The sequence below is a fragment of the Passer domesticus genome, chromosome 13 (genome assembly GCF_036417665.1).
Source record: "Passer domesticus isolate bPasDom1 chromosome 13, bPasDom1.hap1, whole genome shotgun sequence".
Lineage (NCBI taxonomy): Eukaryota > Metazoa > Chordata > Aves > Passeriformes > Passeridae > Passer > Passer domesticus.
The window spans coordinates 1,865,079-1,890,153 of NC_087486.1; the positions used below are offsets into that span (position 1 = coordinate 1,865,079).

The 25,075-nt window shown below is 54.9% G+C and overlaps 1 protein-coding gene across 3 annotated transcripts in view; it reads left to right on the forward strand.

The window, feature by feature from the left end:
- Positions 1 to 1,291: 1,291 nt before the first annotated feature.
- Positions 1,292 to 25,075, forward strand: part of STK10 (serine/threonine kinase 10) — a 43,941-nt gene continuing 20,157 nt past the window's right edge. For 2 of the 3 annotated variants that reach the window (XM_064387615.1, XM_064387616.1), the window contains exons 1-2: positions 1,292 to 1,536; positions 12,199 to 12,363. In XM_064387615.1, coding sequence (XP_064243685.1) covers positions 1,381 to 1,536; positions 12,199 to 12,363 — 321 coding nt within the window. In that variant the 5' untranslated portion in view covers positions 1,292 to 1,380. The remainder of the gene's footprint in view (positions 1,537 to 12,198; positions 12,364 to 25,075) is intronic. The other variant, XM_064387614.1, reaches the window with a different exon arrangement.

Here is a 25,075-nt window from a genome sequence, read left to right on the forward strand (position 1 = left end):
GGGGCGGATTTGGGGCAAAACCCGGGCGGTGCGGGTCCGTGCGGGCCAGCCCATGGCTCTGGGGGCGGATTTGGGGCAAAACCCGGGCGGTGCGGGTCCGTGCGGGCCAGCCCATGGCTCTGGGGGCGGATTTGGGGCAAAACCCGGGCGGTGCGGGTCCGTGCGGGCCAGCCCATGGCTCTGGGGGCGGATTTGGGGCAAAACCCGGGCGGTGCGGGTCCGTGCGGGCCAGCCCGTGGCTCCGCGCTGCACCGCCCGGGGGGTCCCCTAGATGTCCCCACTCCAACGGGATTGCCAGCCGCCCTTCCAGAGGCTTGGAGCTCCGCCGAGGCGAGGATGCGAGCTCCCCCCGGACCCATCCCATCTCCGAAGCGGACCCGGGACGGGCTCCCCGGAGTTCCCGGAGGCTGGAACCCGCTGGCTCCGTCACTGCGGGATTCGGGTTTTCCGTGCGGGGTCGGACGCAGCCCCGGGGATGCCGCGGGCCGAGCGGGGACATCGCTCCTTCCCTGCCCGCCTGGCCCGGGTTTGCTTCCCTTGGCTCGGGATTGCGATCCCCTCGCGGCGGGGCCGAACCGAGCCGGGCTGGGCCGTGGCGCGATGCACCGGGACGGGAAGAACGGGGCCGAGCCGTGCCCAGGCTGAACCGTGCCACGACGACTGGGCAGAGCGTACCCGGGCTGAGCCGTGCCGGTCAGAGCGGACCTTGACGCGGCTGGGCAGTGCCGGGCCGTATCCAGACTGAACCGTGCCGGGCCAGGGCAGAGCCGTGCCCGGGCTGAACCGTGCCCGGGATGAGCCGTGATAGTCTGGGCGGGCCGTGCCCTGTCTGTGCCGTGCCCTACCCGGACCGAGCCCTGTCTGTGCCGTGCCCTACCCGGACTGTGCCCTGTCTGTGCCATACCCAGACCGAGCCGGGCCGTGCCCTGTCTGTGCCGTGCCCTACCCAGACCGTGCCCTGTCTGTGCCGTGCCCTACCCGGACTGTGCCCTGTCTGTGCCATACCCAGACCGAGCCGGGCCGTGCAGGGCGGTGCCATACCCAGACCGTGCCCTGTCTGTGCCGTGCCCGGACCGAGCCCTGTCTGTGCCATACCCAGACCGAGCCGGGCCGTGTGGGGCGGTGCCGTGCCCGGACCGAGCCCTGTCTGTGCCGTGCCCTACCCGGACCGAGCCGGGCCGTGCGGGGCGGTGCCGGCCGGGCGGGCGGAGGGCTCGGGCGGCCAATGGCTCTGTCCCGGGCAGCCCAGCCCAGCCCAGCAGGTGGAGCGGCTCCGGCTCCATGTGCGCGGCCGGAGGCGGCCCCGGTGCCGGTCCCGCCTCGCCGCTCCCGGGGCCGCAGCGGGCGGCGGCTCCGCAGCTGCCGGGGCCGCGCTCCGCGATGGCTTTCGCCAATTTCCGCCGCATCCTGCGCCTCTCCGCCTTCGAGAAGCGCCGCTCCAAGGAATACGAGCACGTCCGCCGAGACCTGGACCCCGGCGAGGTGTGGGAGGTGGTGGGCGAGCTGGGAGATGGAGCCTTCGGCAAAGTCTACAAGGTGGGTGCTGGGGGGTCCGGGGGCAGCGGCGGTGCCGGGCCGGGCTCGGAGCTGCCCCGGCGCAGCGGGGCCGGCTCCGCATCCCGTTAGCCGGGAGGAGCCGGGCGGGCACGGGGAGCGGGGCAGCGCTCCGGGAAGGGGAGAGGAAGGGGAAAGCTTCCTGCTTTTTTTTCTTTCTTGCCTTTTTTTACATTTTTTGGGGTTTGATTTGTTTTTTAAATTTTTTTTTTAATTTTTAAATTTTCTTTTTGTCGCCGTGAATCGCCCGTTTCCAGAGCGATGCTTTTGCCAGCAGACCCGGGCGCTCCCTGCCAAGCCCGGGTGCAATGAATGGAGGGAGGTTTCTTGGAAGTCGGCGCTTCCAGGGCTGTCTCCGAGTTCTCTCAGTCTCCGGGGGTGACAGGGGATTTGTGTCCCCGCCGCTGCTGCCGGCAGAAAACTTGGGAGGGCCGAGAGGAGCCGGGTCCGGCGCTGTGAATGTTTAACCCCGGCCTTTAGGGACGGGGGTTTCAAGGAGCAAAGATTCCCCGGACTTTGCCCTGCGGAGCCGCGGCGTTGCCGCTGTCCCTGCTCGGAACTGTCCCGTGTCCTGGCAGGGCTGAGCCCGGAGCTCCCGGGCACACCTGTGTGACAGGAGCCGCTTGGAATGGGGGTGGCAATTGGCAGCTGGGGCCCGATGGCCTCGTTAGATCACCTGAGGAGTATTGCCTTCGGAAAAATGGGAAATAAATAGGGCAGGAAGGGAGGCGGGTGACTGCGGGTCAGCACAGGGGGATTTCGGGTTTATTTCTCATCTCTGTCACTGTGTTTGACAGAAACTCTAAAAAACTGAGTGCTAAATACCCATTGAGAGAAACTTTTTAGTGAAGGATCCTAATTAAACACAATTCCTAAAAAAATGATATTTAAATCCCTTCTCCTTATCCTTCTGAAAGCAGCATCAGTAGAATTCTGTTGTCATTCTGCTCGGGGAGGTGCATTGGAGACACATTTGTGTGTAGCAACACTCACTCCTGGATGATTCCTTGCTTTTATTTGCTCAAGTTTCTCAAACAGTGACAGGAGCCAGGTAAACAGTGTAAAATAACTTCAGTGGCCTCTGAGAGAAAGGAAAACTTAAATAATTATTTAATTGCTTTCTATTTTAAACACGTATAATGTACCCAAAGTAGGTGACTTAGAGAATAAAGCTACTTTAGAGGTGGCTGGTTTGGTTATTGTAGCTGAGTGCCTCAGTTATTAACCCCAGCCTCACAAAAAAACCATTGTCAGAGTAACTTTATGACTGTAGGTAAAGGATGTCAGCCTGTCAGGCAATAACAGCTCATCTCCAGCTCCTCTCATCCCTGTTTTGACCCAAGTGAGAATGAAAGCGTCCCAGTGGACACCGTGTGTTTACAACCAGAAGTTCACTCCTGGAACTTGAATATTCAGGCAAATTTTTGCTTTTGTGGAGTTTTAACCCTGTTGGGCAGGGTGAGGTTTAACATCGTGCCAGAAATCAAAGGGTTACTTTATTGTGTTTAGCAACATTTCACTTCTCCATTGCTTTGATCTCTTCTCCACCTGTTCTCCATTCCATCTGGCAAAAGGTCATGGCTGGATTTTGAATTCTCATCCAAAACTTTGTTTGTTCATTTAAGAATCCTGAATTATTTGGGGGTGCTGTGCTGTAAATCCTTATTTTAGGATAATAAATCCTTCTTTTATAAGGATTAATAATCCTTATTAATCCTTATTTTAGGATTAATAACCAGAGACATATTTTCCCTTCACCTAAAGTTTTTTTGTTGTCTCCTTTTGCTTTTTATATCTATGGGTGCGGATGAGTGTAAGGTGGGATGTGGAAGGAGGGGTTTGCCCTCTTGTGCTGCTCAGCTGTCAAAAAATCAGCTGGATAACCCACCAAAAATTGCAGAATAACCCACCAAAAATTGCAGAATAACCCACCAAAAACCCAGCAGCTGAATAACCCACCTCACCTGTGCTCCAGGAGAGCAGAGGCGCCCAAAACCCAGTGAACAACTTGAATCATTCTCTTGACCCCAAAGTCAGTTTGATTTTCTGCCTAAAGGCACTGCTTGGAGCGAGGCTGAGTGTCTGCAGGCTTTTCAGGATGTTGGAGTGCAGTTCCTGCCCGTTTTCCACGCCCGGAAGCGTGGGGAGGTGACGGAATCCTGTGCCTGCATCCTGCCCCGTGTGCCATCTGCTGTGTCCCCTTGGAAAGCTCTGAGCAGGGCTTTGTTCTCTGGGCAGTCAGACCTGGCAGAAAGTGAGGTGTGGAGAGATGGAAAAACGGGCTGGGTTTAGCAGGATTTGGTTTTGTGAACGAGGGTTCAGGGATTTGGGGTATTCCTGCCCCGTGGGATCCTGTCTGCAGCTGTGTCCTGGGCTCAGCAAAGCTGAACTGGCTTCTCACAGTGTTCCCAAAAGTAGGACAGGCTTCATTTAAATACATATTAATTAAAAAATAATTAAATTTCTAGTGGAGTCTGGATCCTACACGGCAAACCTAAAAAAACCTGCAGCCAGCAGAAACTGGGACTGGGATTTCCCTGGTTTTATAGAAAGTCTTTTTGCAGTAAAAGAGGATCTGCCTGCATGAGGAACCAGTCGAACAGAGGGTAATGAGGCTGAAAAGCAGGAGGGGGTGGGGAGGAAATGTTTCTTTCTAGCTCTGATTCCGTGAATGCCGTGGTCTTGGCAAGGCCAGAGGTCCACTGAGGACGTGGTGGCACCCACAGGTGACCAGGCTTTGTCACCAGCCCATCCAGAGCTCGTTAAATGGAGATTCCAAACCCTGCAGTTGGGAGCTGTGGTCAGTGGGTGCCTGCCTGGGAAGGCTCCAGCCAACCCAGGGTTGGGAACCTGTAAAAGTTCCTCACTCAGAGCCTTCCCAAGCTGCCTTAGAAGAAAAGCAGAGTTACTTTCCTGGAAAGACGTTTAAGATACCACTTATAAACCCAAAGGATCTGTGCTGCCACTTCAGAAAAGAAAAGAAAAAAGCAGAGTTATTTTCTTGGAAAAAACACCTAAGATACTCCCCATAAACCCAGAGGATCTGTGCCACCATGTCAGAAAAGAATAAAACAGTTTTTCTCCTCGAAAAACACCTAAGATACTGTCCATAAAACCAGAGGATATGTGTTGCCACTTCAGAAAAGAAAAGAGAAAAGCAGAGTTGTTTTCATGGAAAGACACCTAAGATACCACCCATAAACCCAGAGGATCTTTGCTGCCATGTCAGAAAAGAAAAAAGCAGAGTTATTCTCCTGGAAGAACCCCTAAGATACCATTTACAAACCCAGAGGATCTGTGCTACCATGTCAGAAAAGAAAAAGGCAGAGTTTTTCTCCAGGAAAGACACTTAAGATAGCACCCTTAAACCCAGAGGATCTGTGTTACCACTTCAGAAAAGAAAAGAAAAAAGAAAAGCAGAGTTATTTTCCTGGAAAGACACCTAAGATACCACTCATAAGCCCAACGATCTGTGCTGCCACCTCAGAGCTGGCATTGTTTGGAGGGACAGTGGCACTGGGCTCTCAGGAAGATGCTCAGGGTGAAACCAGCCCCTGCAGCCCCTCTGAGCCCTGCCAACCGAGCACTCCCTGCTTCACCCTCGCAGGGAGAGCCCCGGGGAGGGATGCCCAGTGGGCATGGAGAGCCCTGGCTGGCAGGGGCACGGCCAGAGCCCCTCCTGCCTCTCTCCTGGGATTGTTTTGCTGCTCGGTGCCTCTTGTGCGGCGCTATCTGCCCTGCCCAGCGCCGCTGATGGGGACAGTGGCCGCGATAAGGCAGGGTGGGGACAGGCTGCCCGAGGGGGTTCTTCGCTTCATCCCTCCAAATCGCCCTCGCACAGCGAGCCAGCAGCACCTCTGCTGTGCCTGGTCCTCCTTTCCCCTCCCAGGGAGGCTCAAAAAGGCGAATTTGGGTGCTGTGCTGCTCTGGGGCTGTGCAGGCTTTGCCCGGGTGTGAAAGGCTGGTTGTTGGGTTGTGCAGCTGCCTGCAGCAGCAGCAGGGCTCTTGGTGGGCACCAGGGTGGCCCTGGCACCACAGAGCTCCCTGCTCATCAGCCCAGCCTGCAGCACTCGTGGGTGGCTCAGGTGATCCAGGCTCAGCTCTGGGTTTTGGGTAGGAATTGTTCCCTGGGAGGGTGGGCAGCACTGGCACAGGGTGCCCAGGAAAGCTGGGGCTGCCCCTGGATCCCTGGCAGTGCCCAAGGGACACTTGGACAGGGCTTGGAGCCATCTGGGATAGTGGAAGATGTCCCTGCCCATGGCAATGAAATGGGCTTTATGGTCCCTTCCAGCCCAAATCGTTCTGTGATTCTACACTTTAATTCCTGGAAAGGGTGTCACACAGAGATGTTAATCTGCTGAGTTAACTTTGAAAAAGAAAAAGGAAGGAAAACAGAAACAGGGGAAGTTTGAGCTGATTGGCCACAAGCAATGTAAGATCAGATCATGGTCTTGTCCTTTAGGGTTTCCTTAAAATCTTTTCTCTTGGGAAAGAGGAATGGGAAGGTTTAACAATATTAACCCTGGCTGAACTTTAAACTTGCTTTTCACTTTCAGCTGATGGAAACGCGGGATGCTCTGTCCCTGCTGCAGCCCTGTGCTCTGCGGCTGTCTCTGTGTGACAGGGGACAGGGACAGCTCTCCATGGCCTAAATATTTGGGCAATGACTTCAGTGGCACAGCCCAGATCCTGGCAGTGCTGCTGCCAGTGGGAGCTGTGGGCAGCTGCCTGCAGGAGAGCTCAGATGAGCCTTTCACCCTCAGCACGTGGCTCAGAAAAACTCCTCCCTGCACATCTCATGACTTTGTAAATGTTTTCTCTCCTGAGAATCCAGTTTCCTTGGAGAAAAAGGTTCTTTTTCTTGCCCATGGGGTGCTGCTGTAAATGTGGGGTTCTCCTGGCGAGTCTCAGGGGGCTGGGTGTCCCCAGGAGCCCTGGGGGTGGCTGTGCTGTGTCCCCAGATCCAGAGAGAGCAGAGATTCATCAGGAGAGCAAAAGCACAGCTCTGCTCCCATGGGAAGGGGAGGGGACAGCTCCCCCGAGGGCAGTGCCACCCCAGGACGGGGCTGGAAGGGGCAGCGTGTCCCTGGCACGGAGCAGAGCCGTGGCTCTGTTCCTGCTGCATTCTCTGACTCTCTCCTGGCTGGAGAAAAGCACCTCGGGGTCACCTCCCAGGCAGCTCAGGGGAGCCTTGCTGGCATTTGTCACCTCCTGTCCCTCCTGTCTTTCTTTGCTCTGCCAGGGTCTCTGTGGAATTTGGGGAGGCAGAGAAAGAGGCTGTGCCCAGCAGCTGCTGCTGGTTCTCCTCACACCTGGATCTGCTGCTCCTGCCTCAAATTCCTTCTGCCAAGGGAAGTGCCAGCAGCGCTGGGCCACCCTGGCAGCCCTGGGCTCTGGGGACAGGGAAGAGCTGAGTGTTTTATTCCCCTGCCAGGGCCTTGCTGAGCTGATGCTTTCCAGCCCAGCGAGAGGGAGGGCTGCCAGCCAGCCAGACCTGCCAGTGCCAGCCCAAAGCCCTTCCCTGGCTCTGGGTGCCACAGCCATTCAGCCCCTGCTCCCACAGCCCTCTGGGCACCAGGTTTTTAGCAGGAAGTTGCTAGGAAACTCAGAACTGGCTGAAAGGCTTTTCCCCCTCTATATTTTTTTATTATTTCAATGTTGTGGCGTTGTCTGAATGAAGACAGGGCCAGGATTGCTCTCTTGGAGCACGCTGCTCTTCCAGGGATTTGAAGGATGTTTGGTGCTCTCAGGTTTTAGGCAGAAGATGCTGGGTCAAGGTGGAATTCCCTCTCCTCAAGCCCAGTTTATTTGCATGTCTCGCTGAGCCAGGCCCAGCAGCTCTGCCTGGTTTTGTGGGTGGCTCCAGCACAGCACAGCAGCCCCAGCCCCCTCGCTGTGCCTCTTTGGGTGCAAGCTCTGGAGCATCACGTGGAGCTCTGCTGCTCTGTGGGCTCCTCTTCTCCGGGCCACTGCTGAGAGGAGGCCACGAGAGGTGTTTGGGTCACACTTTTGTTTGCCCACCCAGAAACGAGGCTGTGGCTGCAGCTGAGCTCTCTGGTGGGGCTGCTTTCCTGCCCTCAGCTCGTACAACCAAAGGAAGGCATTTCTGCTTTTTAATGTTTTTTTTTTTAACGGTTTTTGGGGTGTTTCATAAGCCACTTCCCCTTCCCTCTTGCTGAAATGTTGCCTCAGCTGCCAGAGCAGCAGTGGTGGGGCTGTGGGGCCAGGGCTGTGCTGCTGTCCCCTGGCCATGTGTCACCAGCTGCTCTGTTTGTGGCACAAGGCCTGAATCCAGAGTTTCAAACAAAACCCCAGATGGGATTCATTTATGGTTCTAGGGGGCCTGATAGGCTTGGAAGCCATGGAATGGTTTGGGATGGAAGGGAAATGAAAGCTCACCTCATTCCACCCCTGCCATGGCAGGGACACCTTCCCCTGTCCCAGGTGGTCCAAGCCCTGCCCAGCCTGGCCTTGGGCACTGCCAGGAATCCAGGGGCAGCCCCAGCTGCTCTGGGCACCCTGTGCCAGGACCTGCCCACCCTCACAGGGAACAATTCCTTCCCAAAATCCCACCTGGCCCTGCTGTGTCAGTGTGAAGCCATTCCCTGTGTCCTGTCACTCCCATTCCTGAGGAACAGGCCCTCTCCATTTTTTGTGGCCCTTCAGGCAAGGTCACCCCAAAGCTTCTCTGGGCTGAACAGCCCCAACTTTCTCAGCCTGTCTCCATTCCATCTCCCATTGATTTTCTGACACCACCAGCAGCACTGCCTCAAGCCTGTTCTGTGTTTGTTTATTGATGCAGGGAGCTCAGGCCAGGTTCATCAGGAGGTAATTAATCATTATGTAATCCCTGGGAATGGTGTGAGGGAGCAGTGCCACAGAGCAGGAGTGGGGTGGGGCAGGGCCAGCTACCACCCCCCAAATGCAGCACCCCTGGGACCTCCTGGCTCCTTGTGGGGCTCTAACCTGGGGATATCTGAACCATCAGCTCTCCTGCCATGGGGACACGGCTGGCAAGGAGGGGAAGAAGAGCTGACACCAAAAATGTGGTGGCTTGGTAGCCTGTGAAGGATGGCCCCGTGGCCTGGGGAGGTGCTGGCTGCAGAGGAGCTGAGATGAGGCCCTTGGGGCTCTCAGTTCTGCTTTTTGTGCCAGTGAGAGTTCAGGGAGGGCTTTCCTCTGCCTCACCTAGAAACTGGCCGTCCTGAACCTTCCAGCCTTCCGCTGGTGGCTTCTTTCAGGGCTTAAAATAGTTCCTGTGTTTGTCACACTGCATTTCACAATAGCTGCGGGTGAGTCACAGGCAGAGGCCAAAGAGCCACTTCTGTCACCTGAGCAGGCACCTCTCACCCCTCCAACCCACAACCCCAGCAGTGCTGTCCCTCGGTGCCTTCCAGGAGCGATCCTGCTCATCCCCTGTCTCCTGGCATTCCCAGGGTTGGCCAGAGCAGGGCCAGCCCCCACTCTGCTCCAGGGCTCTGCAGGGAGATCCTTTCCCTTGTTTCTGTTTCCTGCTTGGCTCCTGGCGTGGCTCTCTGGCAGTGGTTTACTGAGTAACTTTTATGTGACATTTGTGGAATGCACATTCCAGCCCTGTTCCTGCACCGACCTGTCACCGGTGACGTGCTCAGGGGCTGCTGGTGGCCACGAGGGGTTTTTGGGGTTTAAATGATGGGAATGAACCCCCTGGAGTTTAGCAGCACCTCCTGGGCACCATGCTGGCAGCTGTCTGCCTGGATTTGTTTTGGTTTTGGTGCTAATTAACACCCCAAGGACAAATTATCCGTGGGATTGAAATGTCCAGGAGTGGAGGAGCTAAAAGATGGGACTGGCATCCAAAAGTTTCTTGGGGTTTTAGTCTGAAGGCTGCTGGGATGGGGGACGAGCAGATGGAGAGAAAGGGGCAGAAGATCCTTGGAATTCCAAAGCTTTCGTGATGCCCAGGGTGACTTGCTGGGCTCAGTTCAGGATTGCCCGTGCCAGGCACTGGGCATCTCCCTCTGCCTTGTGTGGTAGGAACAGCACAGCTGGAATTTGGGCCCAGAGGGGCCACGGACACCTCAGGGAGGGATGAAGTGCCCAGCCTGTCCCAGTGCTGGTCCTCCCAAAGCTGCTGGGTGGGGTAGCCAGAGTCTTCTCTGCACTACAGGGGAGATCATTTTCCAACGCCCCCTGCTCACCCCATGATCTCCTTCCTACTTCAGCTTCTTCTGCCATCCTGAGGGTCAGTTTGGTTCCTTCTGGGAAGTGCCCTTGGCTGCAGCAGTGACACTATGGCAGGGTCATGCCCACCCCATCCCTGTGCCACCCCTGCCCGTGTCAGCCTGCTGCCTCCACAGTGCTGGTGGTGATGTCCTGAGCTCATTTGTCCTTGGAGCTGCTGCTCTCATTTCCTCTGGGTGAACAAGTTGGGACCTCCCTGGGCCAGCTGGGGGCACGTGGGACGTGAAAGTGTTCCCTTTGGAGCTTGGGGACATGGGGAAGGGTGGGAAATACAGGATGGATATCAGGAAAAAGTTTTTTACAGAAACAGTGATAAAGTTCTGGAATGGCTGCCCAGGGAGGTGGTGCAGTCACCATCCCTGGGGGTGTTTAACAAAGCCTGGATGTGGCACTGGGGGCCAGGGTTTAGTTGAGGTGTTGGGGCTGGGTTGGAGTCGATGACCTTGAAAGTCTCTTCCAACCTGGTCATTCTGTGATTGTGTGTGATTCTGTGAATTCTGTGTGATTCTGTGTATGATTCTGTGAATTCTGTGTGATTCTGTGTGTGATTCTCTGTGTGATTTTGTGAATTCTGTGTGTGATTCTGTGGACTCTTGCTCTGGCCAGCTCAGAGGTGACTCTGTCCTGGCCTCCTGTGAACCTGGCACCAGGTGGGCTCCCAGCTGGGCAGGGGCTGCTGACCCCTGGGGTGTGGCAATAGCAGTGAGCCAGGCCAGGCTGGGCTGTGGTCCCTCCCCAGCACAATCTGCAGCCTGAATTGCACACCCTGACCCCAGCCCAGCTCCGTGCTCTGCTCCTGGGTTTTTCCAGGTGCTGCTGGGCCCCAGCATCCTGCAGGGGCTGAGCTGGCAGGGCCCCTGCCGGTGGGAAGCAAAGCTCCAGGGGAAGCCCCACCTCTTCTCACAATATTTACTTCCCCTCCTTGGAGCTCTCCCAGCTCTGGAAGTGCAGAGCAAACACAGTGGGGCACTTCTGGCTCCCGTTTGGAAGGGCTGAGCCTCTCCCCGTGCTCCTTCCACGTTCCCCCCTGCCCTGCCCTCTGTGTGAGAGCATCTGGTGGTGGCTGGGTGAGAACCCAGCCAACCTGAGCTCAAGAAACCCCCTAATTTCTCCTGAAACCCCCTAATTTCTCCTGAAACCCCCTAATTTCTCCTGAAGCAGCAGGAGCTGCTGGCCTGCATTTGGGCAGCGAGCCCGGATGGAAATGGATTTGTCCCCTGTGGTAAGGACACGGCTGTCCCTGCCAGCTCCTGGAATGCAGCAACACTTCAAAACACAGCAGAATTCCCTCATTTTCCTCCCTCTGCTGAATGATTTGCCCAATATTCCTTCCTGCCCTCCCCAGCCTGTCCCTTGGTACGTGGTGACAGTGTCACCCAAGCTGTGGGAAGCTGTTCAGAGGGGTTTGTGGTGTTTACAGCAGGAATTAATCCTCTGTAAGCTCCCCTGCAGGTTTTCCAAACACAGAGATGTAAACTGCAGAGTGGGAAGAAAGGTCACAAGCAGAGCTTGGCCGGCTCCTGCAGGATTTCCATCCACAGTGGGAATTGTTTCCCTGGGGGAGAGGCAGCCTGGGCTGGGGGAGACGGCAGGAAAAAGGGGGAGGAGGTGGGATTGTGTCTGTGGGGAGCAGTGGGTGAGCTGCTGACTCAATGAGCTTCTGGGAATGTCTGGATGCTCCTGAGTCAGCAGCTCCTGTCTCACCCCTCTGCCACGTGTGACACATCTCCTGGTCACTCTGGACTGTGAATTTTACAAACTCACAGAATCACTGAGGTTGGAAAAGTCTTTCAGCATCATCAAATCCAAGCTGTGCCCCATCCCCACCCTGTCCCCAGCCCAGAGCCCGAGTGCCACCCCCAGCCCTTCCTGGGACACTCCAGGGATGGGGATCCAACCCTCCCTGGGCAGTTCCAGTGCCTGAGCCCCCTTTCCATGGGGAAATTCCTGCTGTGCCCACCCTGAGCCTGCCCTGGCCCAGCCTGAGGCCATTCCCTCTCCTCCTGTCCCTGTCCCTGGGAGCAGAGTGCCATCCCCACCTGGCTGCACCCTCAGATAGATCTTGGCTGGATTATCTGACACTCAGGATTTCTAGAAATTCACCTGTGGTATCATCAGAGAGCTTCTGCACTTTGAGGTTTCCTTGCTTCCTTTTTTCCCCCCATGCTACAAACAACAGGCTGCATCTCCTTTCCTAGAAGTTTCCATCTCCCTGTGATGGGAGGTGGTTTGGGCTTTGGAGCCTGGAGGGAGGAAGGATCCAGCCACTCTGAAGCTGTGGGCAGCTTTAGCAAGCAGAAATGCCCCTGAAAGTTTCCCTCCTGGTGAATGGCTGGGGCCAGCCAAGCCGAGCAGGAATTGGAGCAGCGGGAATTTTGTGCTCCTCACTCTCTCTGCACTCACTCTGGTTTGTCCCTCCAGGCCAAGAACAAGGAAACGGGAGCTTTGGCAGCTGCCAAGGTCATCGAGACCAAGAGCGAGGATGAGCTGGAGGATTACATGGTGGAGATTGAGATCCTGGCCACCTGTGACCACCCCCACATCGTCAAACTGCTGGGAGCCTTCTACTGGGATGGCAAACTCTGGGTAAGGCTGGGATGGGATGGGATGGGATGGGATGGGATGGCATGGCATGGCATGGCATGGCATGGCATGGCATGGCATGGCATGGCATGGCATGGCATGGCATGGCATGGCATGGCATGGGAAAGGCTGGCCCAGGTGGGATGGGACATCCTCACCCTGCTCAAAGGGCTGCTCATGGTGAAGCAAAACCTCTGGAGCTGCTTGAACATCAGAAATGAGTCATGAGCTCACTTTGTGCTCAGGGTCTGGATTTTCCCTGCTGTCGCTATCACCAAACTCTCTTCTAACTAAAGCTGGTAAAAACCCAAGGGAAGGCCAAGGGATTTCACAGGGAAGTTGGAGTTGTGTTTTTTTCCACCATTAAGGCTTTGTAAAGGCAGAAAAAGCATCACCAATAAGTTCCCCTCTCTTTTAAAACACCAGCTGGAAGGGTGACTCTTCCAAGTGATTTTCTGGACTTGGGGCTCAGCACTTGCAGTGCAGAGGCACCAAGAGCTCCACTGTGGAGGTGCAGGGCCATAAAATGCAGAGGAGTGGGTTGGTGCAAGGGCTGGACCAGCAGGTTCCTGCAGCTCTCTCCCCTAGCCCAGCAGGTTTATGTATGATTTTTATTTCCCCTGCCTGCTGCTCTCTCTGAGTGCCTGGCAGCACAGGAAGCTGAGCGTGAAAGGCACCTTCCTGTGCTCTGTGCAGGGCATGGAGAGCTGAGGGAGTGAGCCCTTGCATACTCACCTCTGTGCCCGGGGGAGGATTGTGCAAAGCAGGTGAGCAGGAGGATTTCCAAACCCACCTCCTCAGTTCATCTGTTCCTCCTTGAACTGCACGAAGTCAGGAGAGTGGCAAAGCGTGCGTTCAGCAGCTCTGGTGCTTCTTCCTTCCTGTTTTTAAAGTTTCAGGTACCTTTGTGGCCTCCCTGAGTAAATTTAATAGAGTTTAAAAAAGAGATCTCAGCTTTTGGGACTTGCCGTGGTGTGAGCTGAGCTGCCAGTCCCTGCCTGTGGTGCCGAGGGCTGAGCTGGGGTAACACAATCCCAGTCTGGCTCATTGCTGGGTCCAGCAGTGCAGGAGAGGGATGTTTTATTAGGCTGATTCAGCAGGCACCTTTTGCATTGTCAGCACGTGTTTTCTTTTTTAAAAATCCATGGCTAAAGCCCCTGAGCTCTCTGAACACCCAGCCTGGAGTGCTGGAGTGTTTCTGCTCTGTCTTCTGGTCTCAAGGGAGCTGAGTTGTCCACTTGGTATTTTGGATGGATTCTGAGCCCTGGGTATGTTAAAGAACAAGGTAAATATGTACTCTGCTAAGGAAGGGAAGGACAAACATCCCTCCTAGGAGGGGACTTGGGATCTGGATGGATTGCAAGTGCAGCAGGATTAATCTGGGCTAAAGTAAAAAGGCAAACACTCCCTGAGCCAGGGTGAGAGATGAGGCTGCTTTATCTGCCACACTTTTCTCCTGGCTTCACCTCCCTGCTCTGAAATGTCAGCCCCCTCCCCACCCCCTCCCTGCCATGGGAATCTTTGCCTTCCTTCCTTCCTTCCTGGAGGAAAGGGGATTGCAGAGTCCCTTTGTCCAGGGAGGGCTTTGTGATGTCAAGTGCTCAGGGACCTGCTAAAATTAACCTCTGCAACAAGAGCCTCCTGTCTGGGGCTCCCCCACCAGGGCAGGACCTGGGCTTCTGTCAAACCCACCCTACAGCCCCAGCCCTTGCTCTGGGAGCAGGATCCTTCTCTTTATTCCATTATTAGAGTAGCATTTGCATTTCACTGCTCAGGCTGGTTTTATTAATGCTCCAGTGTTTTCCTGGCTTGGAGGGGAGTCATTAAGCCAGGCTGTTTTACTTCTGCAAGGCTTTCAGTCCCTACCAGATTTTCCCTGAAGTCAAAACCTTCCTCTTCTTGGTGACCAGTGCTGCTGGGGAAAATTTGCATCCAAATATAAACAGAAGCTTTTATTGTTCTGCCCACATCCCATCCTCATTTCTGTCTGTGCAGTTTTTGAACCAGCATTTTCCTGGAGCATTTGCATGGTGGGTGCCTGGATTCCCAGAGTGGCTCTGGATAAAACCTCTGGGGGTGTCTGGCTGGTCAGGAACCCACTGTGGCTTCCTTGCTGCTCACAGCCAGCATGGAAAGAGAATATTCCAAGTGAGCAGAATATTCTGCCCAGCATGGAAAGAGAATATTCCAAGTGAGCAGAATATTCTGCCCAGCATGGAAAGAGAATATTCCAAGTGAGCAGAATATTCTGCCCAGCATGGAAAGAGAATATTCCAAGTGAGCAGGTCCAGATGTGCCCAAGCTCCTGGGTGGCAGCAGCTCTTTGGCTCTTGAATAATTCACAGTGCCACAAGCAGGCTCAGCCTGAGAAGAGCTCTTCCTAAATCACTCTGGCTGCTCTTTCCTTGAGTTCACAAGGGAAATGTGTGAGGAACCCTGGCCCTCCTGCTGCCCCTGAGCTGTGTCAGGTCCCCGTGGCTCCTCTGCCAGGCTCTGGCTTTGTGCTCCAGCAGCCAGGAGAGGCCATGAAATATTTATGGAGCAAGAGACCTTTCTGTGCAAGGGGAAGTGCCTCATCCTCCTGCAGCTGCTCAGAAATCCACAGCACTGGAAGGAAAGCACAAACCAGAGAGCTCCTCTGCGTTTTATACCTGGTTGGCATCAAGTGTAAAAGGAAGAAAACCACAGTTCTTGTGTGGGATGGAGCAAAGCCCACTGTGAGCAAGGGTTGGGAGAACCCCAGTGAGTTCCCAGGAATAAATCTGGCGGGGTAACAGCGTCCAGCATGAACTTCCTTGGCATTTCAATCCTCTGCAGAGAGGCTGTGCCCTGCCAGCAGCTCCTCTCTCATTCCATCCCCCTCCACCTCCTTTTCTTTGCTCGTGGCAGAGGCCAAGAAGTCTTGTGCTGCTTGAAAACAGCCCAGGGAAGCTGCAGAACTGCCCTGGTGGGAGCTTTCAGGATTTTATTTTATTTTTATTACAAGCCCCGTGGCATTTCATGTTCTTTTGCATAAATCCTGGCTGCTGGAAATGGGGGCACTGAATGAAAGCTGAGATTCTCATGCTTTCTTTTAAAGAGTGTGGTTTGAGTCCTTGTGGCTGGGACACATTTTAAAGTCTCTTTTCCTGCACTGTGATGCAGGACTTGGAAACACAGAAGCAAATCCCCCTCGCTCAATATAACACAGCTTTTAAAATGGACTTTTAAAAGTTATTTGTGGCTTAGGAATGGGACTGAAATTGGGTTTTCTTGCTTTGAACAGAATTTTCACTGATAATTATTACAACATGGGAAAGGAAAACAACAGCTCTTGTGTTTTGTGTCCCTCTCAAGGGCTGCGTGTTTGGGAGTCTTTTTTTCCCCCTTCCAAAACAACAACAAAAAACCAGACTGAGACCTCAGAGGAAGGGAGGAACTTTTGATCTGCTGCTGCTGAGCCCCTCTGCTGTTTCCGAGTGTCTCCTCCCGCAGCCAGAGCAGTGATAAGACAGAGGGGAGGAGAGTTTAGTTTGCTGTGAAGATCCTGACCTTTCCTGCAGGAACCCTCTGCTCCCAGGGGATGGTGGCTGTGCCCAGCCACCCCAGCAGGACTGCAGGAAACCCAGGAGCCTGAGATGCTCCAGCAGAGTCTGCAGGAATCTCTAGAAATTCATTAAAATCTCATTTGGCACCAGGTGCTGAAGCACTGTGCTGGTGGTGGGACAACTTTTCCAGGGAAGCCCTGGGGAATTGTCTCCCCCTCCCTGCTTCTCCCTGCCCCTCGGTTGCCATGGCAAAAGGGGTTTTTGAATAAACAACCGTTTCCTGGAGATCAAAGCTGGGATTGCTGCACCGTGCAGGTAACCCTGCCTGCCTGGGCCATGGGGGAATGGTTCATTTAATCAGCTTAGGGTTTCTCCTGTGTGGGTACAGACTCCTACAGCTGGCACAGAGACTCCAGCTCTGTGCTGCTCTTTGTACTTGCCTTAAAAAAGCCCTTTGCATTTTCTGTGGGCAGGCCCTGACCTGTTCAGCCAGGGACTTTTGGGATTGCTCCCCCTTTGATATGGATGTTGACTGGAGATTTGGGCATTCTTGAAAATCCTGTAGCATAAAGAAATGTTCATTATCCCATGCACTCGACTGCTGGGCTATGTAAAGCATCTGCAGCCTTTGGTTCTCTGAGGCTGGCAATACCTTTTCTTTAAAACAAACAGAAAAGGGAGCTGGTAGCAGGCTCAGATTCCCCACAGCTTTCCTTAGCACAGGGAGGTTATCACAACTCGCAGGGATGTCTTGCAGGGTGAGCAGCCTGAGCTTGGCTGGATGCCTGTGGGGATCTGTTTGTGTGCATGCTGGACAGAGCAGGCTCTCCAGGCTGCTCAGCCCTCAGTCCCCGAGGAATCCCATGGCTCTTTGTGTCCCTTTAAAGCTCCACTTGGCAGCAGAGCTGCAGCCCTTCCTACTTGGCCTCCTGCTCCTGGAGCTTTGTACCAAACTTCCCCCAGAAGTTCTTGAACTTTGTTGTTCGCGGCTCATGGGGCTCGAGTGTAGCTGAGGGAAAACCCAGGAAAACAAAGAGATCCCAAACTTTGCTAAACAGCTCACCAGCGTCGTGGAGGAACAACAATCCCTTCCCCTGCTCCTTGTCCCAGTTGCAGGAACATAAATCCCAATTTCTCCCGGATCTGGCAGTTCCCTGGGACACGCAGGGCTCGGGAGCTGCTGCAGGATCAGCCCCGCTGGGAAAAGCAGCGTGGGGGTGGGGTTTGCTGGACCGGTTTCCAAATTCCTACCAGTCCAGAATTCGGGCAGAACTGCAAAACACCCCCAGGAGCTTCAGCAGGGTGGGTAGGAGAGGAGCAGGTGTGGGCAGATATCAGGGACAGGCATTGCTTGGCCCTGGGAGCTGGGAGTGCAGCAGGGACATCACAGTGTCCCCTCCCTGTCCTGAGGGGCAGCTCCTCTGCTTGGCCACAGCTGCAAAGTGGAAAAAGTGATGCAGCCCAGTGGCTTTCTGGCACTTTGCTGCATTCCCAGGGTCAGCAGTTTGCTGCTCAGAGTAGCACAATTGAAGAGGGTGGTCACTCCTGCTCCAGCTCTGGGGCCGTGTCTCTGCCAGCTGGGATGCTGTGGGTCACATCTCTGGGTGACATCCTCCTTCCCTTCTCTCTGCCTGGCCATTCCCAAAGGCCTGGAGGTCTAAATCCTCTTCTGCTGGAAATCTGGGCAGCAGGTTCCACGGGCCCCCTCCGTGCTGTGAACGTGAGCTCCAGCATTCAGCCTCCTGGCAAGTGACTGTAAATCCTATTCTGGGTAAAACTGGGGGGTTTCCCTTAAAACAGAGGGAAACTGAGTGATTTTCAGCAACCCCCAAAATGATTTATGTATCAGGCAAATTGCCACAGCCCAGCTGAGTTCAAGAGTGCTCCTACAGGTACTGACACGACAGCCCAAAGGAGAACAGAAACCTTTGTCTGCCACCCTTTGCACAGGATAACGTTGCATGAAGAGCTTATTGAGGCCGTAATAATTCCTTGTGATTGCACAGCCTTGTCATCTGCACGTCCTGGAATGCTTTAGAAAAGACCTGGTGTCATTATCCTGGCTCTCAGAGTGAAGGCACAGACAGGGATTTGCCTAAAGTTTCCCCGGGGGTAAATGGCACTTGGGAATAAGTCCTGGGTGCTGAGTCCCAATGCAGGGTTACAACGTGAGGCCGGAGTTTCATGAAAAGAAAAGCAGAGCAGACAAGAAGCCTTATAGGCAAATCAGTTTTCAAAGCACCTGAAAACTTTGTTTAGGACTGAATTGCAATAAGCCACGTTCCCACTTGGCTGGATCTCCAAGGGAATGCTAAGGAGCAGTTTTTGCATAGGAAGGAATATTTATGAACTCCCCGTGGATAGGAGACAGCGCCTTGAAACCCAGCTTCAGCCCAAGCCCTGCAAGGAGGGATAGCTTGCAGGTTTAAACTTTGTCCTGTTTCAGATGTAGCCTGAAAGTTGTCATTTGGAGGGAGGGAGGGACGTCCTTTTGCAGAGCTCGTGGCCTGGAGAGATCCATTGACTTCAAAGCCCTCACAGAAACTGTGACACAGCAACACTCAGGTTGTGTGGTGGATCCAGGCACCCTGTGCTGGCAATCTGGGGATGATTAGGACAAGTGGTGGTTGTTTCTAGGGAAATGCCAGGCAGGAGTGGAAAACCCTTTGCCAGCCCTTCACTGCATTGTCCTCGTGGCCAGGTGAGGCTTTGGGGCTGTGCTGGAAATGCTGACTTCATAAAATCCAGCAAGAAACTTGTCCTGGGTCAAACTCCAGCTCTCCCAGTGAGCTTTGCCCTTCTGAGATGCATCATCTCCTTTAGATGCTGACACAGACTCGGGGCACTTGGGGCTGGGGAATCTTCCCACTGAAGCAGCAACTTCTTCCTTTTTTTTTTTTGCTATTTATATCTGAAATGATTCTTGGAGTTTTGCTTCCCCTCCCGTAACAAAGTGAACTCAGTGGCCTCTAAATGCTGATAACTGGGTGAGAAAAGGGATCCCACTCACAGCCCTCCAAGCAGCAAGAGATGCTTTTTGCAACATCAAAACCATTTGGTTGAACTCAAAGGAGTTTCAAGTTGTGCTGCCAAAATTTCAGTAGGGATGGGAATATTTCTGCCATCTGTGGGGGGTAGTCCAAGGAAACATTTTGTCATCTTGCAGTGATTTAAATGTGGAGAACTCGTCCCCAGTTTCCTTAAGATCAGCAGGGAGCTCTGCACTTCGCCAGGAGTATTGACTTTGTTCTCCATAAACTTTTCTTACTCTGAAACTCCCTAAACTTTGTGTTCCTTGTTTCCTGCCCTGCATCTTCTTCCCCCCACCCCTTATGGGGACAGCCTTTTTTCATTTCTGATTTCAAATATTTTTCTCTGTAGGTTATTTTGTCCAGAAAAGGTTTATTATATTTAAAGTCTCTGAATGGTGTCCTTGTCCGTGAGGGAAAATTGGCAAGCTGGGAGCCTTCTCTTACAGAGAGGGAATTATTTCACTTCCACCTACAGCATACTTGCCATGTCAGGCCAGCTTTTGACATTTGTGCTGCTCTGGGCCAGCCAAGAGGCTTTTGGTGGCTTCTGGATTGTTCTGTGCCCTCTCTGGTGGCTGCTGAGGGCCGGCTGCAGCCGGAGCTGGTGGCTTTGGCAGCTCCCCGTGGCCCTTGGGTGTTGTCCCCTTTTGTCTTGGTGGTGCTCCGGCCTCGTGGGGCTCTAGGAATGAGGCTGGGAAGGATTTTGTGGTTCAGCCCCCAGCAGAGAGCAGGAGCAGCTGAGCCCTGCTCTGGGTTGAGCCCATCTGGTGGTGTATGAGCAAGGCTGGTGGAATGTGCTCCCCGTGCTCCTTGGCATGTGTGGGGTGAAGAGCAGTGGGCAGAGGCTGCTGGGGAAGGTGCCAAGGTGAGGAATGTGAGCACCTCCTCCCTCTGCTCCACGGTGTAAACTCACTCCTTGGACTCAGGTGGGAGCAGGGGAGGCTGGGGAGATACCAGGGAGGCTCAGGCAGCTGCTCTGCACAGCCCCCCTGGGAGGGAGAGAGGAGATCTGACCAAATGGGCTCCAAAAGCCAAGGGGGTGCTCTCCAAATCCACCCCCGTGGTCCTGCACATCCCTGTGCTGTGAGGAGAGAGGCTCCCAGAAGGTCTGATCCTGTTCTGATCTGCTCCTGAAAGGTCTGATCCTGCTCTGATCTGCTCCTGAAAGGTCTGATCCAGCTCAGATCTGCTCCTGGAGGTTCTAATCCCACTATGATCTGCTCCTGGCAGCTCTGATCTGTTCCTGGATGTTCTGATCCCACTCTGATCTGCTCCTGGATGTTCTGATTCCACTCTGATCTGCTCCTGGCAGTTCTGATCCCACTCTGATCTGCTCCTGGAGGTTCTGATCCCACTCTGATCTGCTCCTGGAGGTTCTAATCCACTCTGATCTGCTCCTGGCAACTCTGATCCCATGTTCCTTATCCTGCCTCCTCTTGCAGCCACCAGGACAGCGTAGCTTCACTGTTAACCACCAGAACTTGGGTTCAGATGTCACACAGATAAAGGATGTGCCTCTTGACCCTCACTAAATGTGGTTCCTGTGCCTGGATGCGTCCCTGTATTCCTCCCACCAGTGAGGGCTGGCTCTGTGTCTGGTGTCTGGGTCACTCAGAAGCTGAAGGCCCTTTCTCAGTCCTGGGAAGTAGAAATGTGTCCCAAGTTTTTGCTGGGCTCAGCCCAGGGGATGTGTGGGCTTGTGGGGACAGGACATGGAGCCAAGTGACTCAGGTTGGGAGCAGGGGAAATCCCTGGCAGATGAGTGAGGCTGGGGAGGAGCTGTGCACAGCCAGGCCACAGCTGATCTCTGCAGAAGCTGCTGGAATCCTGGAGGACACAGGAGGCTGCTGCCTGTGTCCCAGTCTGTGCAGGGCTGCCTCTGGCTCGCCGTGGTCTCAGGATGGGGCCTCAAGTCTGTGGCCATCATTTTTCTGGGAGGCTTTTGCACAAATGACCATTTTTTTGGGGTGGCTGTGCTCTGTGTTTGCTGCAGCCAGTGCTGCTGGGCTGGGATCATCCCCTGCATGGGATTTGTGTGGACGTTGGGCCCTGCTCCAGATGTTCCAGCCTTGTCAGAGTGCTCTCGGTGCCGTGGTGATGAGCAGAGTTGAGAACAGAGCCAGCAGCTGCCCTGGCCTTTCTGTGCACAGCCTGTGCTGTGTGGGACTGGGTGTGCTGAGGGAGCTGCTGGCTGCCCCTGACCCCGAGGAATGGGGTGGAAAAGCTGGAATTACCCTGGCCAGCGTGGGTGAGGGCCAGGCAGCTCCTGCCCTGCTCGAGCCAGGTCTGAGGGCTGCAGGAAGGGGACTCCTGGCCTTGCTCGGCCTCCTCTGCCTCTGAGTCAAGACCCAAAGCCCTGGAGGCTGTCTGGGCTCTCCAAGGAGCCGGCCTGGCCCTGGTGTGATCCCACTCTGTCACTCACGGCAGGTCTGGGCCATGTCCTGCTGCTCCCCAGGGAAGCCAGGGCAGCGTGCCCGTGCCAGGCTGCTGCTGTGGGCTGTGTGAGGAGCCTCCAGGAGCCCCAGCCTTGTCCTGGGCTCCTTGCACTGAAGGGAAATGCTGTGCCTGTGCCAAAGCCAGGGGGTGTTTTGGGTTGGGGGGCTGCTCCTGCAGGGCCAGGGCATGGTGTGAGGTGTTTGCCTGGCTTTGGGTAGAGGAGCAGCAAGAAAGCTGTGCCCGGCAGAGAAAGGGTGGCACCAGATTTTGTAGGCAAAACCTTCACCTTCATCAGTGCTGGCACAGGAAGCTTGGCAAGCTTTGTAAAAAAAAAAAAATAGCAGCTTTGTAAAATTCACCCTAAGGGGGTTTCTTTCCTCTTCTGCTGCTGCTGCCCAGCATCAGCAGTGTCCTCTCCTTCCCTCACAAAAGCAGGGCCAGGGATGGGGACAAAGGGTGAGGGAATGACCAAGGATGGGGACAGAGGGTGAGGGAATGACCAAGGATGGGGACAGAGTTAGGGAATGGCCAGGGATGGGGACAGAGGGTGACAGCAGGGCCAGGGATGGGGACAGAGGGTGAGGGAATGGCCAGGGATGGGGATAGAGGGTGACAGCAGGGCCAGGGATGGGGACAGAGGGTGAGGGCAGGCCAGGCAGCCTGGGGAATGCCAGGACAGCTCCTGGAGCAGGGAGGTTTCATATCTGGGGGTCCCTGTAGCTGTTCTGTGCCCCTCACTGCCAGCCTCACAGCTCATCCCTGTGTGCTCCCAGGGCCCCCAGCTCCTCTGGCTCTTTCCCTTTTCCCTTTGTGGTGGTTTTGCTGAATGTGAAGGATTCCTGTCTGCTTTTCCTGTAAGTGGGTGGTGATGCCAGGAAAGGCCTGCTCTGCCCTGCCCTGCTGGGGATCCCTGTGGGCACATCTGGCTCCTTCCTCTCCATCCCAGCTCAGCCCAGGGAGCGCTGTGGTGTCCCTGCAGTGTCCCTGTAGGAGCAGGGCTGAGCCCTCTGCTGCTGAGCAGGGCTGGGGCCAGCTGGGACACTCCTTTTCCGTGCCCTGCTCCAATCTGGAAAACACCCAGGTGGGAATTACTGCTGCCAGTGGCAGCAAACCCCCGGGAGCTTTGTGCCAGCTCCACACTCTGGATGGAGAGAAGGAGGACCAGGTGTGGTGGGTGGCAAGGAGGGAACCTGACAGCATTTCCTTCCCCAGCTCTCTGCAAGTGCAGCACGGTTTCCTTTATCAAATTTGGCTTTTCTTGTCTCCACAACCCCTGTGTGCCAGCACAAGGCTGTGCTGGGGGTGCTTTCCACTGTGGGTGACAAGGACACCTCAGAGCTGCCCCAGAAACGTGGCAGAGCCACGTGGGTGCCGGGGGTGGCAGCAGGATGCTGTGGCTTCCAGCAGCTGCCCACACAAACAACGTGAGCCCTACTAATGCAGACAGGGGAGGAAATTGCTGGGGGTTGGGGCTGTGCTGGGGGTTGGGGCTGTTTCTGGGCCAGGCAGGGTGGATCTGAGGGCATTTGGGTGCTGGGGGCATGGGCAGGGCCCACTGGGGGCTGCAGTTCTTGTCATGGTGTCACAGAATCACAGAATATCCTGGAAGGGACCCAGCAGGATCAAAGTCCAGGTCCTGACCCTGCACTGGACCCCCAAGTTAAAACTAATTTGTTAAGACAGATAAAACCCCAAATCTGGGATGTCCCCAGAGCCAGCCTGGACAATCCCAGCCCCTGCAATCTCCCACCATGTGATGTGTGTTCCAACTCTCCCATCTCCCCCTCCTGCCCACACAACAGCCCCACAAATGATGGACAGAGGGGTCTAAACCCTTTCCATGACTCCTGAAGGCTCTTAATGAGATTCCTTAATGAGGGTGTCCTGCAGACCCACATGCAGCATTTCCCCATAGCCACGTGTGTGTTCACAGACATTCAGAACACCAACAGAGAACAAACCCTTCCACAGGGATGGCCCTGGGAGCTCTGGAGCCCCTCTGGGACCCCTGGAGCCCCTCTGGGACCCCAAGCTCCCTAATGAGCACTGCACAAGCAGCAAAGTCCCAGGAGAAGCCTGCAGGCAGCCCTCACCTCCAGGGCCTGGGCACCACTGCCAGCCCAGGGCTGCTCTGTCCTCAGACTGCCAGCATCCCTTGTCCTCAGACTTTCTCCCTGCCAGGCTGCAAACCTGGCTGGAATTTTGTGAGGTTTGCTCTGAGGAGCCCAGGAAGGGCTGCTGGCCACTCTTGGTTGATTCTGCTGAATGTGATGAGGAGCAGCACAAAATCAATGGGTTGAGATGATGCTCCTGGAGCTGGCAGGGGTGACAGTGGGCACGGGGCAGTTCTCTGCCTGGGAGCACCATGGCAGGAGACAATTCCTGCCTTTCCACGTGCTCAGGAAGCTGTGGGTGCTCTGGTTCAAGGTGTTAAACAACAACACAGTGTTGGTGTGTCCTCAGGGGCTCTGGTGGCCACCAGTGCCCGTGGGCAGTGCCTGGCACCCAGGGGCAGCCCTGGCAGGAGCTGCCCCAGCTTTCCCAGCTGATGGCTTTTGTTTTCCACCCCCCTGGCCCTTTCTGCCGGGGAAGGGTTTGTGGGCACTGCTCTCTGAATGCCAGCGGGGTGAGTAAGAGCCAAACCCTGCTCGGGCCAGCAGCTGTCCCACCCTTGGCCACTGGGCAGTGTTTGGTGACATTATCTCCCCAGATAAGCTTTTTATGTGTGGTTTTTGGTTTTGTTTTAGCCATATAGAAAGTTCCAGGCGTTTAGACACGCCCAGGAGGCAGGAGCTGTCGTGCCCAGGGTGGGAGGAGAGAGCTGGGTCTTTGTGCCACCTTGGGGGCACCTCAGTACCTGGGCAGGAGAGGCTGCTCCTGGTTTGTCAGACCCAAAATCTTCCAGATCCTGCTGTGGTGAACAGAGGATTAAGATGAGCCATGGGAAAAATCGAGGTGACCACCCTGTAACTTGAGTGGACTTTCTCTTATAAATTTAATTTAATATTGCCTTTTGCAAAGGTTTTTTGAAAAGGAAAGGTTTTGTGGTGTCTGCATGCAGGCCTTTTTGGTTTTGTTAAACATGTTTTATTTAAACTGTCCCAAAGGTTTTCAGAGGTAGTGAGAGCAAGTTCCTTTCTCTTTCAACCCAGCTGCCCAAATCTGTTCCTGTGTGTGCAGCCAGAGCATCCCGTGGAGCTGGGAGTGAGCCCAGGGGGTTCTGAGCTCCTTGCCTGGGGTTGTTTTGGGGCTGGGGGCTCTGCGTGTGGCTGCCACTCCATTGTGTGGCTCAGATAACTCTGAAACGGAGCTACCTTGACTTTTGGGGTGATTGTGATGGACTGGAGACTGAAACATTGATGGTGGATGTGTGGGAGCTTTGATGTGGCACAGGAACCCTGTGTCCCCCCAGCTGCCCCGGCTGAGGAAGTCCCTGGATTTCTTGTGCAGAGGAAATCATTAGAAACAGGATGTTTGCTCCAGGCTGCTCCCCGCACACCCACAGGGCCCCGAGCAGCAGCAGCAGGAGGTGTGGGTGCTCCCGGCTCACACACAGCTGCTGATGTCACCAGCCTGCCTCGATGGCAGAACGCTCTGCAGGCTGGCCCTGCTCCTGGAAGGAAGTGTGCTCGGAGGATGAGCTGGGAGGTTGCCAGCTGTGGTTGTTTAAACAGCGTTTTTGGGGCTGAAACGAGCTCGTTATTTTTTTAGCTGCTCCAC